Source organism: Hibiscus syriacus, unplaced genomic scaffold (genome assembly GCF_006381635.1).
Source record: "Hibiscus syriacus cultivar Baekdansim isolate YM2019G1 unplaced genomic scaffold, ASM638163v2 tig00117034_pilon, whole genome shotgun sequence".
NCBI lineage: Eukaryota > Viridiplantae > Streptophyta > Magnoliopsida > Malvales > Malvaceae > Hibiscus > Hibiscus syriacus.
In genome coordinates this window covers 5236609-5261361 of record NW_024063533.1, presented here as the reverse complement: position 1 = coordinate 5261361, position 24753 = coordinate 5236609, and the positions used below count along the sequence as shown (strand labels likewise).

General features: G+C 29.9%; 1 protein-coding gene across 1 annotated transcript; it reads left to right on the top strand.

Annotated features, from left to right (window-relative positions):
- Positions 1-16329: 16329 nt before the first annotated feature.
- Positions 16330-17150, top strand: LOC120196784 (GATA transcription factor 18-like). The gene is made up of 2 exons (XM_039198503.1): positions 16330-16767; positions 16850-17150. Exons 1-2 carry the CDS (start codon positions 16330-16332, stop codon positions 17147-17149), a joined length of 738 nt encoding a protein of 245 aa, XP_039054434.1. The 3' UTR covers position 17150.
- Positions 17151-24753: the final 7603 nt, after the last annotated feature.

Sequence of the window (24753 nt, the reverse complement as noted above, 5' to 3'; positions counted from 1 at the left end):
ATTTTTTTTTTTGGATTAATAGGAAGTAAGTATTGTAACACCTCCAATCTGTACCCGACCCAGATATGAATCTGAGGTGTCACATTGACTTTTCAAATATTTTTCTCTTTGAAAATCCGACTAAAATTTTCTTTTCTTTTTCTTTTTATTTTTAGTTGCGATGCCTTCAATAAAACAAATTACTATCAAAATTAATAATAGACACTGAAAATAAATATTTTCATATATATACATAAACTCAAAATAGTATCGTTACAAAACATATCAGAGCATTTGCAATTTATCTTTGTAGTACATACCAACAAAATTTCAAAATAACAAAATCAAACCTACTATACAAATTGGTCTGATCTGATCTTCTTCAAGCGTATGTTGTCCTGACTTAGCTTTATTTTGCTGACTTCTCTGAACCTACATGTGAAAACACTCATACACTAAGTATTTGACTTAGTGAGGCATAAATTAGTATGTAAAACATTAAAACATTTACTTAAATATTCAGAAAAGAAAAAAAAAACATTGAATACGGAAACATAATATATTTCATAAAAATAACATATAACATTAAGCATTGTTCAATTCATATCCGTTTGTTTAATTAGCCCAACGTATATCATGAGAACTCAAGGTATATGAGTACTTTGAGGTTGTGCATTGTAATTGCAGTCGAAACTGCCGCGTAGAATTTACACCGAAGTGCCACGTAGAATATGCACTGAAGTGCCACATAGATTTGTCCCGAAGGACCGCGTAGAATTGTCCCGAAGGACCGCGTAGAATTGTCCCGAAGGACCGCGTAGAATTGTCCCGAAGGACCGCGTAGAATTGTCCCGAATGACCACATAGAATTGTCTCGAATGACCGCGTAGAACCCTCGACTCTTGGCATGCCAATTATACCTTTAATTCTCATAACACATACTTTGGACTTTAACCATATAATTTTTTCACATAGTATTATTTAAATTACCATTTATTCACATATAATTATTACTCATAACATTTCACACAACATTACTCAAATTATCATTTGTTTACATAGAATATATATACTCATAGCATTTTACATAGATTATATACTCATAGCAATGGAATCAAAACAATGTTTTTAAAATACGATTTAAATAAAACCATAACAAAATACAAATCCTTTTATTCAAAAACATTTTAGGTTGACTCATCGCAAGTCGTCCTCCAATCGTATACCTCCAATTGTATATAAATTAAGTAAGTTACACTCACCTTTGTCTCACTTAAGTCCTAAGTAAAAATCCTTTTCACTTTCGTTCAATCTCTTTACTACGTCGATTCGTTCGATACGTGCTTCCGGTCCAAATCTACACATTAACATGACCAAGATAAATACCGACGATCAATTAACTGTTAACCAATTAACATTTACATCAACCAAAAAAAACACCTATTTCACAATTTGAAGCTGAATATTACCGATTATGCTATTCCAGTACGGATACCCTCACCCAAAATTCACTTATTTTACTTCGAATTTAACCCAAAATTCACCTAAATCTCATACTTCTAACTCCATTCATGCCCTTAAACTCATTAACACTTATCTCAACCATCTTATATCAATTAAATCCCCTTTAACATCTAAAATTCTCCATAGAACACTTACAACTAAAAATCATACCCAATCTTCAACCATGATTCCAATCCTTTTTAATACTTCAAATACTTTATTCAAACCTTTGACAAGTCAAATATCCTTTAAAATCCAATTACTAAACAAATTTCATCAATTCCCTTAAAAACTCATTTTGCCAAATTACCATTAATTCATCAATCTCTTAGTTTCTATTCATTTTTAAGATTTCTTAAGCTTCTATACCACCCAAGAACTAAAAACCAACTCAAAAATGCAATAAACAATCTACTTAAATTTTACTTCTTAAATTTTACTCACCTTAACAATGGAGTTCATGGGGAAGATAATAAGAGAAGATGAAGAAATAGCTTCTAGGCTTTTTTTTTTCTTTTTTTTTCTTCTTAATTCCTCACATGCTTAAATAGATTTAAAATGAATTTTAAATTCATTTCATGCCAAAAGATCATTTTGTCCTTTCATCCTTCAATCTTTGAAAATATATCCTAAACAAAATTTCTCCAATCAATCCTTGAACATTTCAATTTATCAAAATTAAATAGCTAAATTTTGAATTCTTACACTTTAGTCACTGACCCGGTCTTTGGGTATTACAATTCTCCCCCTTAAGAAAATTTGTCCTCGAATTTTTCACTACACAAATAGATAAGGAAATTGCCTTCTCATATCCTCTTCACGTTCTCATATCGCCTCTTATTCTTTGTGATTTCTCCAAAAAACTTTAACTAACAGAATTGTCTTGTTCCTTAATTGTTTGACAACATGTGCCAAAATATGCATTGGTTTTTTTCTCATAGGTCATGTCAGATTGGACTTCTATCTTTTCTGGTGCTATGATGTGAGAATGACCTGATCGATATCTTCTGAGTATCAAAACATGAAAAACATTATAAATCTTGTCAATTTTTGAAGGCAAAGCTAACCGTTAAACTACCGGCCCAACTCTTCTTTAAAATCTCATAGGACCTAATTAATTATGGACTTAATTTTCCTTTGTGTCTAAAATGAAAAATCTTCTTCCAAGGCGATACTTTGAAAATTACTCTATCATCCACTTGGTACTCAATTTCCTTTATCTTCAAGTCTGAGTAAAAATTTTGTTGATCGGTGGCTATCTTAATATTATCTTAAATAATCTTCACTTTCTCTTCGACTTCTTTGATCATATTTGGCCCCACCATGTCTCGATCTTTCAATTCAAACCAATTTAATGATGTCCAATACTTTCTTCCATATAAATCTTCATATGGAGCTATCTTGATACTTGCTTGATAACTATTATTATAAGTAAATTCTTTTAAAGGCAAATATTTCTTCCATGATCCTTTAAACTCAATCACACACGCCCTTAGCATATCTTCCAAAACCCGAATAATCAGCTCTGACTAACCATCTATTTGAGGATGGAAAGTAGTGCTAAAGTTAAGTCGAGTTCTTAAGGCCTTGTTCAATGACTTCCAAAATCTTGAAGTAAACTTCATATCTCTATTAGATACGATTAAGACATGTACTCCATACAGTCAAACAATCTCTTTATAACCCTTGTCATAGTTAGTCCTCTAAACCATTCACTTTAATTCCTTATGTTTTTTTACTTCTAGAGTGCAAATATTTTCTTATTTATTTACTACCTTAGACATATCCTATAATCCTAAATTTTATCCTCGTTTTCTTGTTTTATCCTTAACATGTACTTTTATATTATTCCTTTGTTCTAACATAATAAACTTTAACTTTACCTCTGCATTCATTATGTTATCCTCTTCTTCCATTAATAATAAAATTTTTAATAACTTTCAAAACAAAAAAAATTCGACGTAACATATCAACTTCTACAACTCACTTATAATCTTTAGAAAATCATATATTTTTCTTTGTTTTAATTTCCACTTCTTAATTTGGCCAAGACTTCAAGCTTTCCCTTCTTTATTGTCAATGAAGTTGATCAAACACTTTGTCACTATCTTCAAGCAAGCACAATATTTATTAACTTTTACTCATAACTAAAAAAAATTCCTTATTAATTGAAAGCTTCCTTATAACATAGGTCATCTTCTTTTCTTCGTACACCAATATTCTTCTCATACCAGTATGACAGGCATCATCATACTACTTGTAATCCTTACTGATTACAGAATTTATTGCACCTTTCTAACTTTGATAGTCTACACTACTTGTAAAGAGCACTATTTTGTATTATTCCTTATACTTAAAATTTCTCCGATTGATTCATCAGAGACTAGATTCAAATATGTACCTAATCATATAAAGTACTTTTTCCACTTCAACTTGTACAATTTATGACGGATTTTCCAATCCAAATTACAAAATTTACAATTGAACATGACTTGTTATTCTAATTTTTGACTTATAACAATTCCTAACTTCCTATTCACATTTCAAAATAAATTTTCTCTTACTTCAAACAAAACTCACTTACTTTGTATTCTTTACCACATAAGAATCATTTTCAAATATCCTTTATAAAATTGTAATGACTTTTCCGACTTGCTTTCCAAACTATCAATTTCCAACTGATCTTATTATTACATACCTTACATTTCCTTGTTTCTTACTAATCCAAATAAATATTGCTTCATTTCCTAATAACTTAGTTAGTGGGGAGGGGTCATCGAAAGTTTCTTTATGAATCTTTCGAATAATCAACAAATTTCAAAAGATTTCGAATTCATAATAACTTAACAAATTTTACTCAATCACAGCTCATATATATACTATACTTTCTACCGTTCCACCTTTATCTTCTTTCAGAAAGTTTAAACCTTAATCTAGATTCTACTTTGTGTCCTTCCTTTATCTTAATTAAATCGAAATATCCTTAGGAAAATACAATTATCGTTGACTTTCGCGTACGATTGGGAATTCGATTCCTTAACACATAAAAATTAACGAAACCTAATTCAACTTCAAAAAAAATCGTCAAACTAAAATTAATAGCTTAGAATTCTAATATTCGATCAAAAATTAAAAAGAAATGATTCTATACTTTTAACTGCGAAGCTCGTCAATCCTTATTAAGCGATATTTATCAATACGAATCATTTTTGTATTCTAATCGTGAAAGTTAATCGATCGCGATTGTTTCCTATAAAATATTCCCTTTTCTCAGCTCTCTTTTTCAATTATCATAATCTTGTAATATTTTCGAGCCTCTCTTAATCGTTAACTTTGAACAACCATCTATTAGGGCTTAACAACGAAAATATCTAATCTGTAACCGAAATTATTATAAATCTTCAATAGCGACTTATGTGCTATTTATCTTTGCCTTTATGAACTTAGAACATTTAACCATCACTCTATATTCCGAAATCAATTCTAATCCAACATTCCTCTATATTGATACCCTTGTTTTCCAATTGAGTAAATTGTAGTCTCATCTCAATTTACTCTTTACCCATTGGTAGAACATTCCTTTTACAACATGAAGAGAATTTCATACGACACTAACCTTTTTAACTAATCAAAAGATTATTAATCCTCGGAAGAGGATACTTGTTCTTATTTATTACCTTGTTTAACAGACGAAAATCCGTACATAATTTCATAGACTCGTCTTTATCTTTCATAATAACACTAGTGCGTCCCAGATGACACGCTTAGTCCTATAAATCCCTTATCTTAATAATTTTACTAATTATGCCTTTAATTCTATGAGCTCAGTCAGAGCCATTCGATACGGCTATAGAAATAAACACAATACCAAGAGCATCTCTATTTTACTTTCTACATCTCAATCTAGAGGTAATTCAGGTAACTCTTGTAGATACACAATTGGATACTCTCAAACAGTAGGAATATCTTCCAACTTAACTATGAAAGTTTGAGTATCCACCTCATCCACTAAGAAGGCTTAACAATCTTATAACAATAATTTCATAATAGTTACTTCTAAAATCCCAATAGGGAACATGTTTACTCTCTTAATTACATTAGTCCAAAATACACATGTTTGACCTCTTAGCAGTGAGACTACTCCATCCAGCTTCTCCATTTCAGAACAATGAAGACTATCAATCAAAAATTTCAAGTCATTTAGCCAAAGATCCGCGGAAATAGGACCTTACTCAGATTCACCCTTAAATTCAGGTGATCCTAAACTTTTTAACTCTTTAGCAACATTCATCCTAAGAGCCAGGGAAGTAGACGGTTAGAAACGCTTCAGAATCACGTCCAACGTCCAGAAAAATACTCCTTGAGGCATCAGTTATTCACCTTGCCTAATTGCTACTACTCTCATTATTTCTATCTCCCGCATCACTTCGGGAGCCCTTGTAGTCTGACATCTATTAATATATAGTCACTTAACTATATTGGCAAGGACATCATACTCATTACACTATCATATCAGAGATTTTTTATATTTCGTTGGCATGTACACCTTTTTAAAACATAATTTACTTCGTTTTGAACCTAAAATCGATTAAACCTTAGCTCAGAAACCCACAAATATAACACCCCCAACCCGTATCCGACCCATGTACGAATCTGAGGTGTCACATTGACTTTTCAAATATTTTTCTCTTTGAAAATTTGACTAAAATTTTATTTTATTTTCTTTTTTATTTTTAGTTGCGCAACCTTCAATAAAACAAGTTACTATCAAAATTAATAATATACACTGAAAATAAATATTTTCTTATATATACATAAACTCAAAATAGTATCGTTACAAAACATATCAGAGCATTTGCGATTTATCTTTGTAGTACATGCCAACAAAATTTCAAAATAACAAAATCAAACCTACTATGCAAATTGGTCTGATCTGATCTGATCTTCTTCAAAAGTATGATGTCCTGACTTAGCTTTATTTTGCTGACTTCTCTGAACCTACGTGTGAAAATACTCACACACTAAATCTTTGACTTAGTGAGGTATAAATGTGTATGATAAAACAGTAAAACATTTACTTAAATATTCAGAAAAGAAAAAAATTGAATACGAAAACATAATATATTTCATAAAAATAACATATATTATTAAGCATTGTTCAATTTATATCCATTTGTTTAATTAGCCCAACGTATATCACTGAGAACTCAATGTATATGAGTACTTTGAGGTTGTGCACTGCAATTGCAGTCGAAAATGCAGCGTAGAATTTGCACCGAAGTGCCACGTAGAATATACACCGAAGTGCCACATAGATTTTCCCCGAAGGACCAGGTAGAATTATCTCGAAGGACCACATAGAATTATCCCGAAGGATCGCGTAGAACTCTCGACTCTTGGCAGCCAATTATACCTTTAATTCTCATAACACATACTTTGGGTTTTAATCATATAATTATTTCACATAGTATTATTTAAATTACCATTTATTCACATATAACAATTACTCATAGTATTTCACATAGCATTACTCAAATTATCATTTATTTACATAGAATATATATACTCATAGCATTTCACATAGCATTTCACATAGATTATATACTCATAACAATGGAATCAAAACAGTGTTTTTAAAATATAATTTAAATAAAACCATAACAAAATACAAATTATTTTATTAAAAAACATTTGAAGTTGGCTCATCGCAAGTCGTCCTTCAATCGTATATAAATTAAGTAAGTTGCACTCATCTTCGACTCACTTATGTCCTAAGCAAAAATCATTTTCACTTTCGTTTAATCTCTTTACTACGTCGATTCATTCGGTACGTGTTTTCGGTCCAAATCTACACATTAACATGACCAAGATAAATATCGAAGCTCAATTAACTGTTAACCAATTAACATTTACATCAACTAAATAAAACACCTATTTCACAATTTGAAGCTGAACAGTATCGGTACTCTACACCCAATACGATACTTCCCTTCTATGGTATCGATACCCACCTCAGTATCGATGCATATTTTGCATTCTGGAATTTCCTTTTCAATTATGGTATCGATACCTTAATATCAATATCGATACTACCCCTTCAGTATTGATGTTGTTCATCCGATTCATATGGTATTGATGTTGTTCTTCCAGTACCGATACCCTCACCCAAAATTTACTTATTTTAATTCGAATTTAACCCAAAATTCACCTAAATCTCATACTTCTAACTTCATTCGTGCCCTTAAACTCATTAACACTTATCCCAACCATCTTATATTAATTAAATCCCCTTTAACATCTAAAATTCTCCATAGAACACTTAAAACTAAAAATCATACCCAATCTTCAACCATGATTCCAATCCTTTTTAATACTTCAAATACCTTATTCAAACCTATGACAAGCCAAATATGCCTTTAAAATCTGATTACAAAACAAATTTCATCAATTCCCTTAAAAACCCATTTTGCCAAATTACCATTAATTCATCAATCTCTTAGTTTCTATTCATCTTTAAGCTTTCTTAACCTTCTATACCACCCAAGAACTAAAAACCAACTCAAAAATGCTAGAAACGATCAACTTAAATTTTATTCACCTTAGCAATGGAGTTCATGGGGAAGAGAATAAGAAAAGATGAAGAAAGAGCTTTTAGGCTTTTCTTTCCTTTTTTTCTTCTTAATTCCTCACATGCTTAAATATATTTAAAATGAATTTTAAATTCATTTCATACCAAAAGTCCATTTTCCCTTCCATTCTTCAATCTTTGATAATATATCCTAAACAAAATTTCCCAAATCAATCCTTAAATTTTGAATTCTATTTCTTTTGTTTTGTTTTAATACCTAAACTTTATTTCTTTTTTCAAAATCATATCTAACATTTAGTTTAAGTTTTATTTTGGTACTATGTCGTTAAAAATTTAGACGATGATGTTGACGTGTCACCATAAGGTAATGTCATATCACCAATAGAAAAAAATAAAGAAAATATCACGTCAGCAAATTTATTAATTTTTTAACAGCAATTTACCAAATTAAAACCTCAGCTAAGGGGTTGTTTGTTTGCCTCTTAATGGAACCATTCAGCGTTGAATGTTGAACGGTTCAGCATTCAGCGCGTTTGTTTCGCACCTCTGAATGATTCAATGCTGAATGATTCAGCACAGAAAAACATTCTGAATCATTCAAAGCCAGTTATCAAACAACATGTCACATTCACAGCCAAACCATTCAGAGCCTCTGAATCATTCAGTATTTAAATCATTCAGCGCTTAATCATTCTAAAGTAAACAAACAGCCCCTAAATGTTATGTGTGGTTTTGAAAAAATAAAATTTGAGTATCAAAATGGAAGAAAAGCAATAGTTTAAGTACTCAATTTGTAATTTACCCTAGAAAATAATGTAAGGATACAAAGAGAGGGGAAATTATAAGCTTCTGAAGATGCTCCTGGTATAGGCATAGATCAGGAATCTCAGGCGATTCACGAACTAGCTGTTCAGCTTCCATTAAACTCTCACTTCTTTTCAATAATTGTTATTCTTTTTGTTGTTAAGGAATTTGTTATTTTTTTAAAATTTTGAAATTAAATGTCCCTGAGATATTAACAATTATTATGAAATTATTGAGAATTTTTAAACAAATATTATCTATCTTATACTCTCTCATTTATGGGAAAATGGTTCTAATATTATGTTTGGGAAAAATTCCATCCATCTGATTATTTCTCAGATTAGAGTGTTTGCTCCAATAAATTTAGAAGACTCCAAAATTACTACATGTTTTTATCATTACTTACTATTTGTTTTTCTCTACAAAATTAAAGATACGTGACAATTTATATGTATTTTACAAGAAAAAATGAAGTCGCATGGGGACGTCTTTTCCTTAGTATTATAATAATAATAATTTTAATTCAAAAAATATTACGATAGATATCTTATATGAAAAAACAAATTTTCTCACCATTTATATGGGCAAGGCTCCCCCAGATTTATCGATAAAAAAGATCTTGTTTTTGCCGACAAAACAATAACACTCCGATTCACAATGTTTCTTAAGCCTGAAAAAGATCCCCACAAGAATACTGTAGGCAACACCTCTGTGTGATTCCCAAAGCCCCATTCTGCTCATTCATAATAAGACTCCCTTTTTCTTTCTGACAACAACAACTTTCTTCAAACTGGGTTTCGATTCCTGATCATTACCTCTTGAAAAGAAGATCCTGAAAACTGTGGGTCTTCTGAGTTATATTTCATTTCTAATAGATAACATTGATTCTGTATACCTTTTCTTCGTTATTTTTATATATGTGTGTCCACGTGTGAAACATGAATACATTAAAGAAATGCAAACTATAGAGTATGCATATCTTCCAACAGAGTTTAGAAGAAAAAGTGCAGTTTTCCGTGAATTCAAACTGTAATCTGCATGATGATCAATTGTCATTCTTCGTGAAAAAAAAACCCTCAAGGCTGACGTTTATCACGCTTTACATTGGAAAAAAAAAACAGGGGTAAGGTGGAATATAAACAAGTTACAATCGCAAAGCTTTCTGCCAGCAGATCACGAAGTTTTTCCCGGAAGGAATAAAGATGCAGCAGACAAGATATTGGAAAAGACGAGTCAAAAAATGTATTGAAAACAGGATCCTTATAGGATACAAGTTAACTGCAAAAAAGGATCATAAAATATGGCGGAAGAAAGAGTCCCCATATCCTAAACTTTAGGTATTAAAATATAAATGTTTTGGGGTTTAGAAAATTGTGTTGTGTTGCATGGAAAAGATGTGCATGGTCCTCAGAATGATTAAGCGTTGAATGATTCAAATGCTGAATGATTCAAATGCTGAATGATTCAGAGGTTATGTATGAATTAGCTCTGAATGTGACATGATGTTTGATAATGACTATGAATCATTTAAAATGTACTTCTGTATTGAATCATTCAACACTTTTTTGCTGAATCAATCAGCACTGAATCATTCAGAGATACGAAACAAACGCGCTGAATGTTGAACGGTTCAACATTCAGTACTGAATGATTCCATTAAACAAACATTCCTGAAACGAGGAATAAAGAAAAGAAGAAGAAGAATGGTTTACGAAAAGGACATGCATACAAATGAGTGAAGGGGAGACTAGATCCAGTCCTATGATACCTAACGTCCAATGCATTCATCAATTCCTTTTTTCTTTTTATTTTCAAATCATATATATGATTTTTGCTCATGAACACAGCAGGACAACATTTTAAAAATCACCATTGTTTTGAAAATTGGATCGGACCGGCCGGTTCAATCGAGAACCGTTGCCTAGTCCGGTTCAATCTAAATCGGTTGAACCGCTACTAGTGAACGGCCAGAACCGCTGAACAGTTCGAATCGGACATGATGAAAACCGAAAATTTTGTTTTTTTAAAAAAAAATTAAACCAAACGTCGTTTGTTAAACGAGCCAAGTCGAACTCGAGTATTGTTGAGCTTGACTCGAATTTGAAAACTTTAAAAGTAAACTCAACTCCACTCAAACTCACAAGTTAAAAATTATCAAGTTCAACTCGAACTCGAAATATAATATTAAAACTTGAACTCAAAAAGGCTTGAACTAAAAAAATTTAGAAGCTCAATTGAAGCCTAAAATTCGAGCTTGATTAAAGTGAAAGAATAGTTCACTCAATGCTCACCAAAAGGGTTCATGATTTTGAATGCCAAATTACCTCTATTATTTATAGAAGTTAGTTGTGATGCTCTTCTATGTTTCTTAGCAATGTGTGATTATTTTGTTCTCATATTTTTACTCTTTGGACTTTTGAGATGCTCTTCTATGTTTCTTAGCCATGTGAGATTGTTTTTTAAAAAAAATTAAACCAAACAATATCATTTTGTTATGATTTTTTAGCCCCAAATTTATTTTTTAATTATAGTTATATAATTATATTTATTATTTAATATGTTTTACCTTAAATATTATGTTGTAGTTAATTTGAATCATTTTATTTCACTTGATTTTATGGTTTTTAATTTATATATGTTATGATTTGCTTTGAATATGACTTGTAATATAAAAAATTATTTTTTATTAAATATTTTTGGTATTTTTATTTAATTTTTTAAATAATTATGACGTCGTCCGGTTCTTCCGACCGGTAGGACCGGTTCGACCGGTTGAACCAGTGAACCGATAGCATGGCCAGTTCGTTAACCGGTCCAGTTCTGAAAACCATGAAAATCACCGTATTAACTATTAAATGATATGTTAAATACTTATTTGGTACCTTATTTATTTTTGAATATATGTTTTGATCATTCAATTTTTTTAATAAAATTATATATAATAGGGTAAATTAAGAATTTAGTACCTAAATTATCAATTTTAGTATCTAAACTTTCAAATTTTTTAAAATCATACCTAACGTTTATTTTTTGTTTCATTTTAGTACCCTACCATTAAAAACTTAACGGACGGGCTCATCGGCTATTGCATTCATCGGCCAATGAAGCCCAAACTTATCAGCCAACACTTTTTAGACCCCTTGAACGTGATTATGGCATCCGTTTCACCAGAAAATGCCTCAATCTCCCCAAATCGACGATGGATTCTTCAACTTCTTCATCTTCCAATCTCCGTCAACTATCTGATGGGCCTAAAACTGGACTATGCTGGTTGACTCGTCATTCTCTCGTGGTCCACCATTCTAATTGGTCGTTTGTCCACCGGAGCTATGTCTCATTAGCCCGTCCGTTAAGTTTTTAACAACGGGTACTAAAATGAAACAAAAACTAAACGTTATGTCTGATTTTGAAAAAAAATTGAAAGTTTAAATACTAAAACGAACCAAAACTGATAGTTTATGTACTAAACGTGTAATTTACCCAAAATATAATATTACAATTTAATTCTATTTCTGTCGCTTACCATTAATTTTGATAATTAACTTAACAGATATGTTAATATGGTAAAGTATAATGATAATTTTAGTCCCTAAATCTTATACATTCTATCATTTAGGTTCCAATTTGTAATAACTAGTCAAATACTTGGTTAAACCCCAAATTTTCGATCTTATTTCTTCTCCCTATGCAACACTTGCCTTTTTTCTTTCTTTCTTCTTCCTATGCAACGCTCTTCCCCCCCCCCCCCCAAATTTTCCCTCAAAGCATCTTAAGAGCATATAGGTTGTACTGGGAAAAAGAGGACATGGAAGGATCACAAAATCTATTGAGAATCACGTTCTAAGTCTTCATATTACTGTGTTCTTCAATTCTGGTAGGCACTGTAAAATAAGGGACTTGCTTTTATTCTGCTATACATTTATTGTTTTCTCCAACAACTGATTTGTCAAAAAAAAAATAGAGAAGCAATCATTTTCAAGGCTTTATGCACTACGTAGCTTAGCATTTGGTTCGATTTTATCGACCAAAATTTATATATAATATCTTAGTTTTTTATCACTAAGGATTTTTAATTCACTAACTTAAAGTGAACATTTTAAGGATAAGATAGAGCCTTTACAACACTATCTTTACAAGGCTTATATAGAAACCTTCCCTATATTTTACAATGACTCTAAGATCTGAATATTCTTTTAAAGCAAAATTAGAACATGTCTCTTTTACAAGATTTGATTTGTATTAGACATCAGATATTGACCACCCATGGGATCACTACCCAAAAAGCCTTAATAACCTGATTTTGAGACCCTAACTAGTGGAGTCCTACAAGCACTACGACTATTAAACACATCGATCACATAATTTTTCTCGTATTCTCAAAAATAATATAAATACCGATTAAACCTTTTACCATTCGACCAATTGTTCTTTAAAATTTTTATGAGAAATATATTTGATGAGATTTTTGGAAGATTGTAAATTGTTATATTTTGATATTATATTCTCTCAACTTCTCTCTACGTGAAAGGGTCCAAAGGGGATAATACATTAATGTAGACATCTGTTTTCGGAGTCTTGTCTCAAATTTTCTTTTATTATAATATTTAGATTAATTAAACGTACATATATAGTTTTTTTTTTGTTATTATTATTAATTATTAGTATTTTATTAGAGCATAATTTATATCAATTATACCTTTCCGGGAAGCCTCTCATAACATTTGACACCCAATTTGGTAATCCTAAGGGTGCGTTTGGTTCACGGAACGTAAGATTACCAGTTGAAATAAAAGATTACCAGGGAATATGATTACTGGGAATGCTGTATTTTGTGTTTGGTTGTTTAGATTACCGTGTTTGGTTAAATGAATAAAATATTATTGGAATGTATATTTGACCAAATTGTCCTTATTATATATTTGTTTTTTTAACAAGTTGGAAAATATTTATATATTTTCTTTAAAAAATTTAAATTCATAAAATTTATATATATATATATATATATATATATATATATATATATTACAAAATTGAAAATATAAAAATGGTTAATGAAAGGGTAAAATTTTATTTTAACCCCTGAACTTCATATAAATTTTAATTATAGACTTCTTTTTGTAAATCTAAAATAGTTTAAGGATAAATTTATAATTTAACATTAGTAGAATTTTTATTATTCAATGACAAAATAAAGATATGTTTTAAAGAAATTTTTTTAAGGGCATTTTAGTCTAAAACACCGGTAATCCAATAATACCTAAGGAAATGAAGGTAATGACATTTCAGGTAATATACTCTAAAAAATCTACTATTGGTAATGTAAGATTACCGGGAATGACATTCCCGATCAACTAAACGGGGGAATATGGATTCCATTCTCATGAGAATCTCACATTTCCCCAACCAAACACATCTTAAAGAATTTCCTAAATGGCATCAAATTCCCAGCTTGTAAGGCCTTACGTAAAAACAAATACACCATACGATACAAAGGTGTTAAGTCATATGTACGGATTTAAATATTTATAAAAATAAATCTACTCCATGCGACTTCACAAAAAGCTCTATATGTCGATCTAGGATGTTACAAATTCGTTAAAGAGCTCACAAAAACACAAATCAAAATTTTAGATATCAAATCATAAGATAAACACTTATAAAAGATTTCTATCGAGTCATTAAAGATGAGAGGAAATGAATAATTATACAATTAGGGTCGAAAGGAAATCATTCAAACAAAACTGAGTTTTCCCTCTTCATTTAACCCTTATAAAACAACCCAATAACAATGAGTAGAATAAGAAAGCCTATGACTCAAGAGAGTCTACTCTTTTCGCTAGAAAAAAAAAGACAAACTCGTAACTAAAAATCTTGATATCGATCACATTACATTATGGATCACGTCACTGTATAACACTTATCTGATTGAAGGATAGATAAGTGTTATACCCTTTATCATACTCCACCACTTTAGAGGGGTTATACCTCAAAACTATCCATGAAACCCAATAAAAAATAACTCATATGATTCAACTGTAATAATTTAAGTCCAATCTTTAAAGTTTTATATTCAACTCAGTTATAGAACAATTATGTGACTTTTGAATACATAAAATATATAATAAAGTGCTTCCTATGATTTCGAGTACTCTTTTTTCCTCAATCTGGAAGAAAACTCGTTCTACCCCTTACATTCAAATCATAATCGACTAGTGATTTTTCGTCTAAATTAAAAAATTGTATTAAAATAATAACTTAATTATTTTCCCCACCTTTCAAAATATCGTAGATCACTACGTTGATTTTCAACAACTCTCTTCCTGTATCAAAATTTTATTTTCAATTCAAATATCTTCAATCTAAAATCAGCTATCCAATCATTAAGACATACTTAAAAGTTAAAACCTTCCTGATACAACAAGCCAACTAAAATAATTAACTATTTCTGATTGACCAATGTTTATTGAATTACAAAATTAGGAATTTCAAACAATTATTTCGCATTAAACTGTTCGTACACCATGCATATGTGATATTCGAATTTAGAACCTCAAGAAATAATAATTTAGGTCGCTTGGTTCCAGCTGTGGCAGTGGTGAATGGAGGAGCGTGAGAAGAAGGGGCGTGGAAAATAGAAGGGGGGAACTGTTCCATTTTCCTTGGGAGGGTGGCAATGACAGAGGAGAGGGAGCAGAGATTCGGATACGGACAGAGTATTTTTCTTTTTGATGCATTGGGTTTGAGCGTAATACTACTAATAAGGCCTCGTGATCGGAGAAGGGAGATTCATGGAAGACTGTTCCCTCTACTCACGTGGCCCTCTTTTGACTACCCCCCTCCCGTTTTGGAGTATTGCCATTAGCCCCCATCAACACACAAATATTTGACTGCATCACTTGTTTTCTATTCCTTAATACTACTTGTATACTACTAGTATACCCTTCACATATATACTTCGTTTATTGTTTTCTAAAAACTTTTATCTCTCTATCTCTGTAAGACTGTAACATGCAACCTGGGACCCTCTCTGTCTGGATCTTTATGTCTCTCTTGCTATTCAAGCATGTACCTCTCTCCATTTCAATTTGACGACAACGTGGACTGCAGGTGCTGCTGACTGGTATTTCGCCATTTTATTAGCTTATAAAGCTACCAGACAAACAACTCTCCTCACTTCCCCAGCCCCTCTCTCTTCCAATTTTACATTCAAACACTATATTATTGCACTTCCCTCTCAGTTTTTACTATTTGCTTCGTACTACCCTGCCATTACTCTTTAAACAATACTCCCCCTCTCCCCTACCATCACTTCTTACTTCTTTTTCAATTGCATTTGCTTATTCTTTCGTTTCATCTGCAATCCCTTGCCTCTTCGTTTTGATCTTTTCCGATATCCCATAGTGCTAAAATCGAGGCTTTGATACATAATCATAAAGAAAGAGGTTGAGAAAACAATGCATAGATGCAGTAGCTCTCAGGGAATGGGTCCATGTTCATGTGGCCTGTTTCAATGCCAAAGCAACTGTTCCTGGCTATTTTCCATGCTCGACCACAGATCTTGCGATGAAACGAACATGTACCCTTTCATGTCTTCTTCATCTTCAGTCGATTGTACTCTCTCCTTGGGAACTCCATCAACTCGTCTCTCCGATGACGATGACAAGCAAATCCGCCATGAACGTACCTCTGGTAATCCTTGCATGTCTAACTATTGCTGGGACTTGTTCCAGAACAAGAACGCACCTTATTCACACCAAACCGCCAAAGATAGCCGCGGAAGCAATGGGAATAGCAGTAACAGCTCCGGCAATGATCCCCTCTTAACTCGCCGCTGTGCCAACTGCGACACCACTTCTACACCACTTTGGAGGAACGGGCCAAGAGGTCCAAAGGTAATACAAAAACTAACAAATTCCAACAATTATATATATGTAGAACAACTTAATATGTACTCGTTTTTGTCTATAATTGCAGTCACTTTGCAATGCCTGTGGAATCCGGTTCAAGAAAGAAGAAAGAAGAGCTAGCGCAGCAAATGCAAACAACAACTCATCAATAGTGGAACAGCAACATCATGGCTATTATCACCCCAACAATTCACGGGTTCATCATCATCAGTCGCAGAACCAGAAAATGCCATGTTTCTCCCCTCTTAACGAATTCAGGTTCATTGAAGATAGTGATCGAGATTCCGACACCGGCATTCCTTACCTTTCTTGGAGACTGAACGTCACAGATAGGCCAACAAGCCTTGTCCATGACTTTACAAGATAAAAGGAAAAATCAATGAATAAAGAAGAAAAAAAAGAAACCTCTCTTCCCATTGACGGTCAATATCATGCAATGAAACGTATCACGATGATGGCGACGCTTACATGGTCTAGTCAAAATTCTTTTTATTTTATTTGCTTTCTTTTGTTTGTCTCCTTTGTCTGTGTTCAATAGGTGGAGTAAGAATGGGATCATTCTATATGTTGTTAGTTGCTTTTGATTGTTTTCGCTTATTTTTTTTTCAACTTGTTTAACTTTAGTTTCACTTCCAGTTTTATATTAAAACCTTTCCGTTTTGAGAGTTCAACTTTCACATATCCTCTACTTCTTCTTCATCAGATATCAAGATCATGCTCAGTTAGTCAGTTCAGCACCGTTAGATAATGTAATAATATAAGAAAGTAGTACGTGCTTGCATACATATTCAACAATGGCACCCTTTTTTTCGCCTTTTAATGTTTATGAACTGAAGTTTGCTTCACCTGAGAGACTCTGGGCTCTGTATCTGCATCAGTTTCCTTTACATTTCCCTGGGTTTCGCGGCTGCAAGAGAAAATGGGTTTGCCGATGAGTCTGACCGTCCAAATACTTTGCAATTTACCAATTCGTGATTGTTCTGAGCCGGAGGACTCTGTGCGTTTCAGGCGTTTAGCAATGCAACAATTTGTCGTATCAGGCCCTTTTGGGTACACTCTTATTCCTGAATCTTGACCGTCAAATTGGCCTCTAATGCACACCTTGGGTCATTATGCAACATGCAAACCCTATTTTTCCCACCATTATTTTACTTCACGTTGGCTTTATTATTTATGTTTTGAATTTTATGGCAGATTATTGTTATTATAGTATAATCATATGTATATGATATATTGATCGTCTAATTCAGATCTAGTATAGTTGATGTATAATATGAGAGTAATATTCTCAAGTCAATTTATTTCATTCATAAACATTACGGTTTAAACTCCTAGTATTTCTTAAGAAATTTAATGTGTAGACCAACTTGTTTATATGGATATTATTAAAGAGGGTGGGAAAGTCTAATTACCAAAAAGAATGTTTGTTAAGGATAAGAAGTCAAATTTGAAAATGGACCAAATATGGAATTGATGGCCAAAGGTAAAAGAGTTGGTTGGACCTTGAATGGAGCAAACAAACCCCACATTTCAAAATTTTTAGACAGACATTGTCCATCCTCGATATCCACTAATATGCCCAGACATTATCTTGCATCTTTATATCTTCAACATCTTTCTTCTTACTTATTTATTCGCTCAATATCTATTTATTTAATAGATATATACATATATTTCAATTTAAAATATTTATTATTATTTTTTAATTACATATTAATATCTAGTTTATTAATTGATTAATCTAGATCCGACTTTGCATAGATATATTATGAGATGAATATCTTATTTCAATTTGCTTCATTCGCAATAGTTAAAATTCATACCCTTAATCTTATTTAAGGAATTTAGATTTTAGTGTCTTATATCACTAAATCAACTAATTGTTTATAAAATATTTATTAAATTTAATATTTATAAGTTACAAATATTTTCTCGTTTTTGTAATTTTGAGGAGTCTAATTGTGATGGGTTTGATTTTGTCGCACGTCGTTCGACATCCTTTGATTAAAGATGAATTTTGACTCAAATTTAACAGATTTTGACTCGATGTGGTTAAATCAGTTTTTAAGGGTACGATTAAGTTGGATTCATGTTTAAGGTGGAAAAATTCGATATGTCATAATCTAATATAATATTATAATTATCTCTTATATATTAAGCATAATTATAACAATATCAGTCTCTATATTATTTTTCAATTAACTTCTTATTTTACCCAATAAAAATATTTTCAATATATATATATATATATATATATATATATATGTTGAGGTGCGAGTTTTCACCTTAAAAACCGGGACAAATTTTGGATCAAGCGAAATCCTCCTAAATTCGAATCATGTGTGAGTGGAACATTTTATTTTTCAAGTCGTGTTTGAGTGAATTCGACCCATGATCATCCCTACCTTTAACCCTTTCTTACTCTCTAACCAGTGCTGTGGCTTTTCATGATAGACATGGTTGCTCTGCTCTGGTTTTGGTCCTTGATGTTCTTAGAGTTTCATTGGTGACCAATACTTCCTTCATTCGAACGACAGAAGCATTTTTTGTTGGAGTTCTTCTAACATCAGAATTATTGATCTTATCGGTGAAGATTTTCGACATATTCGATCAAAGACTTATCTTCTTTTTATTTTCTTTACATTTTTCCCGTGCTTTTATTCTCTTTTTGGACTTGTATTAACCCGTTATCTTAGTAAAATTTGTATCTCTTGAACTAAAACTATTTTAACTATGTAATTATTTATTTGACATAATTTATTATTTTTCTGATAAATAATATTATTAAATTCAACTTGGTATTAAATATAACATGATAAAACACAAATATTAAGCATACGGCATTGATACGATGCATAATTTTATATAAAATATAAACATTTTTTTTATGTTTTATTAATAATGAGATAAAAGATAACTTGTCAATTATATGTAAATCATCTTCACTGTCACCATCCTAATCATTCCCTTCTCTTTCCCCTCCGCCTTTCACTTGGCCTCTCGTCGCCTTCAATTCTATTATCGTTACCAGACCTGATTTGAATTGATTTACTCGATTTGAGATTCAATATGGACTTAAATAGGATGATTCAAACTCAATTTGAAGCTTGAAATAAATCAAACTGAATCAAAATTTATCTAAATTTTAGTTAGATTGATATTGAGTCGTACCCAATTTGACATGAATTAATTTTTACCTAAACCGAAAATAATCTAAATTTATTTTATCAAAACTTGATCTAAACCAAACTTCAACCCAATTTTAACTCAATAATTGAGTCGAAATTAATGAATAGTTTACTTCTATTATTAACTATTTTTAGTAATGTATGTAATAAATAGTAAAATGATACATGTTTTAATCTCTTTTTATTATATTACTAGTATATATATATTCTAAATCTAATCCTAATCCTACTTAAAAAATAGGGGAAGGCGGACTCTAAGAGAAAGAATGAGAGTGCTCCTAGTGGGTCTAAAACACATGACATAAAAATTTATAAAAAAAACAAATATGAACAGTTTGGTCATCCGATCAAATGTGATTGCTATATTATATTACTAGTTAATCACCTTCTTCGGTAATAGTTTAATGGTTCAATGCCATCTCTTTTTTTCCTTTAAAAGATCATCTTCATATTTGTTCCAACAATTTTTTCAATTTTTTAAGTATTTGACATGAAGAGTTATAAAATAAAAATATCCACTACCGAGAATTCTAGTTTATATGATTAACTTTAATTGACCTTACTTGGATGGTAGACTATAATTAACTTTAAAATAAAATATTTTTATAAGTACAAATTAACATAAACACAAGTCTGAAATAAAGAGTTATCGTTTAAAAGTGATATGTAGCTACAAATCAAGTCAAATATCTACATTCAATTGTTTTTAGATATCAAACTCAATTACATTTAGGGTATGTTTGTTTCATGTAAAATATTTTTTGGAACAAATTTTCCTCATTTTTCAGTGTTTGGTTGGTGAAAAACAGATTGGTCAATGTAAAACATTTTTTCGATCAACAAAATTTCCTTTACATTTTATACAAAATGACTTGCATTTTGATTTTCTATAAGTTATTTTTTGAATTTTCACTAATTCAAAGTATAAATACTCAAAATAATATTATTTTATATATTTAGTATTAATATAATATTTAAATATAATTTTAATAAAATAATTATTAAAATATTTAAAATATATTTATAAATAAGTTTAATAATATAATATTATATTTTTAATATTATAATGATATACTAAGTTATTTTATAATAATATATAATATTATATTTTTTAATAATATATAATAAATTATTAATAAATTAATATTATTCATTAATTTTATAAAAGTGATATTATTGAATTATTAATAATGAATAATATTATTTTTGTGTATTTTATATTAATATAATAATCTAGCAATATTTTAGTAAAAATACTTAAAATATATTTATTAATAATTTTAAAAATATGATATTTTTATTTTAATAATATTAACATTTTTCCGGTCAACAAAATTTCCTTTGCATTTTATATAAAATGACTTACGTTTTGATTTTCCATAAGTCATTTTTTGGAATTTTCACTAATTCAAAGTATAAATACTCAAAATAATATTATTTTATATATTTAGTTAATATAATATTTAAATATAAATTTTAATAAAATAATTATTAAAATATTTAAATATATTTAAATAAGTTATAATATAATATTATATTTTAATATTAGATATACTAAGCTATTTTATAATAATATATAATAATATATTTTAATAATATATAATAAATTATTAATAAATTAATATTATTCATTAATTTTATAAAAGTGATATTATTGAATTATTAATAATGAATAATATTATTTTTGTGTATTTTATATTAGTATAATAATCTAGCAATATTTTAGTAAAAATACTTAAAATATATTTATTAATAATTTTAAAAATATGATATTTTTTATTTTAATATTATTATAATAATATTCTTATTTTAATGAGTAATTAATATAACTAATAATATTTATTATTTTAATAATATAATATAATATACTTATTTTGATAAATAATTAGTATAATTTAAAATTTTTTTATAAAAACCGCTAATTTTATTAAAAATATAAAATATCCATATTACAATGAAGGTTTACAACCACAACAGTAAACTAAACATATAATAAGAATATTTTCCTAAATACAAGAAAACTAGCCACTTAAAATTACATAAGGACCATATAAGGAAAAGGTTAAAAAAATCTAATCAAATAAACTCGAACAAGAGATTACAAATAGATCTAAATGCATCGACAAATGAACCAAAAAAAAGAAATAAAGCTATTGAAAGGCCGTTGACATACCGTAAATTAGAACCGAGCGATGTGAAAATACTATCCACGAATGCAAATTACATATCCAAATTCAATCCGAAGGTATAAAACAACGAAGATCATCATGATAATAAATAAGCGTCATCTTGATGAGTTGTGGTGATGTCAAATCCAACCCTGAAAAAATAAACGAAAACAACGACCAAACAACCGAAAACATGTCATAGCGGCATAGAAAAAATGTGCCATAAAAGCAAAAAAAAATACGTGCCAGAAAGGCAAAAGAATATGTGCCAAAAATACAAAATTATTAAGAATAAAAAAAGATAAAACAAAGATACGATATAATAAAACAAATGAAAAATAATAAATACCGACAGTCGACAAACAGTACCAAGACTGGTGCCGCAGTCGATCACAAAGATAAAGAAGAAAAAAGACTAACGGTGACTATGAAAAAAGAGAACAAACCTTGTAATTTATAATATTTTTATTTTAATAGAATATATTAGTTTTAATATTTTTATTTATAAAATTTAGAAATGATACGTTAATAATATTATTAACATAAATAATATTGAATACATTATTCTAATATTTAAAAATAATAATATTAAATTTTTATAATAAATAATATTATTTATTGTATTCAATATTTGTAATAAATAATTTCTAGAAAATTTACCAACTAGTGAAAAATATTTTACACAACATCGTCCAAACACCGTAAAAATAATTTGCAGAAAATGTAATTTATTTTAAAGAAAATATTTTTTGAAATTTGTTTTCAGTGCAACAATAACCTTAGTTTCTTATTGACTATGTTGAATTCGAAATAATGAATGATTAATCGATTGAGAGTTGAAATTAAACCAAAATGATAAGATCGACAAATAATTTTTTTTTTACAAGAATATATCAATAATTCTAGGATAAATTACATCTATGACTACTTAACTATAGAGAGATTCTAATAAAATTGATAAAATTAAAATTTAGTCTTTCATTATTTACACATTCTATCAGTTTAATCCTACTTTTAATTAATCCAATAATTTATTTTAAAAGGGTGGCATTAAGGGGGATCAAACCTATAATTTGGAAGTAATGGAAAGGTGCCCTAACCACATGGCCAAATTTCACATTTGGCAAATACATTATAACATTTTATAAGTAAATAAAAGTATATAAGTGGGGACACAAATTAGGATCGATCGGAGAGTATAGGAGTGTAACACCTTAAATTCGACCTTTATTCAACGCCAAGTTTACGAGTGCAACATTCGATCATTAAAATGATATAAGACTTCACGGATATGAAAAACATGACTTATTCAAAATTTTAAAATTATTTATACAAAGATATGGAAAACATAAAAATTATAAAATCGGAGCTTCTTTATGTTTGAATGAGTACAAACACATCAAATAAAACATTTACAACAGGACTCGGATTATAAAAATAATTCATAATCTCTACATGCTCGCATAAGTCGTTATTAATATACTCTAATACTCTTATTGAGACTCATATGATGATATTGTTGTCTCAATGTGATCCATGAAATCTATAACTTACAAATGGAACCAATCTGAATGTTGAGTTAATAAAACTCAACGTTATACATCTACTCAACCGTGTTTCATGAATTTCATAAAAATAAACATACAAGTTAGATATGAACGTGAATGCATTAAGCTTAGGCATCTATAATCCTCAATTTGTGTAAAGGCTTTGTCCATTTACTAAAGTTTATAGATCAGGATGACAATTTAATTTGAAATTGATGGATTTCGACTCGATTCAATAAGATCGATTTTTTTTATAAAAAAATTAGGTTCGAATCGGATCGGATTTTATAAAGGAGTGAGGTCGGGTCATGTCAAGTTCAGGTGGAAGGTGAAAAAACTCTGACCTGACTTGACCCGAGTGTAATAGTATAATTTCTTCAAATAAGTTTATGGATAATTGCTATAATATCCCCGAGTGTAAAGGCTTTCTATTAATTTTTTAATTAAGTCATTATTTTATATTGGGTCGGGTCAGAGTCAGGTGGAAGATATATATTTTTTGAGTCATAATAGATTGGGTGGAGGATAAATATTTTTCGGGTTAGATTGGATTCGAGTAGAGTGTATATATTTTTCGAGTCGAATAAGATTGACCAAAAACCCAATCCATACATACCAATAGCCATCCCTATTTATAGAGTAGCATGTTACAACTCATTTAAGGAAATCCTAACCACAAGTTATAACAATGGTAAAGACATATCTAATTTTTCTTAAAGACTTAATACTGCAAAACAAATAAAACAAGTTGGATCTTTAGCAAAGAAAGACGGGGAGATAGAGTTAGGGGAGACGGTTTTGATTTTCTATGGAAAAAAATTAAAGGGACTTTAGCAAAGAATATAAAGTTATTGGTCAGATTTATATTTTATCTAAAGAATACAAGTTAAGTTAGAAATTATATTTAATATGGGCTACATCATCAAATTAACGAGAGTTAATAATTTAAGGATCAAAACATAACAAATCAATAACGTAAATGATAGAAACATAAATTTTCAAAATTGATAACCAAAATAAGACGAACAAAAGAAAAAAAAATAACCTTGCCTGTAATTTACCCTTTTA

What these genes read in the sequence shown, in the direction of transcription:
- LOC120196784 (XM_039198503.1), top strand. Translation starts at nt 16,330, where the DNA reads ATGCATAGATGCAGTAGCTCTCAGGGAATGGGTCCATGTTCATGTGGC. An exon ending in ACGGGCCAAGAGGTCCAAAG is followed by an intron (nt 16,768 to 16,849) that starts GTAATACAAAAA and finishes CTATAATTGCAG; the next exon opens with TCACTTTGCAATGCCTGTGG.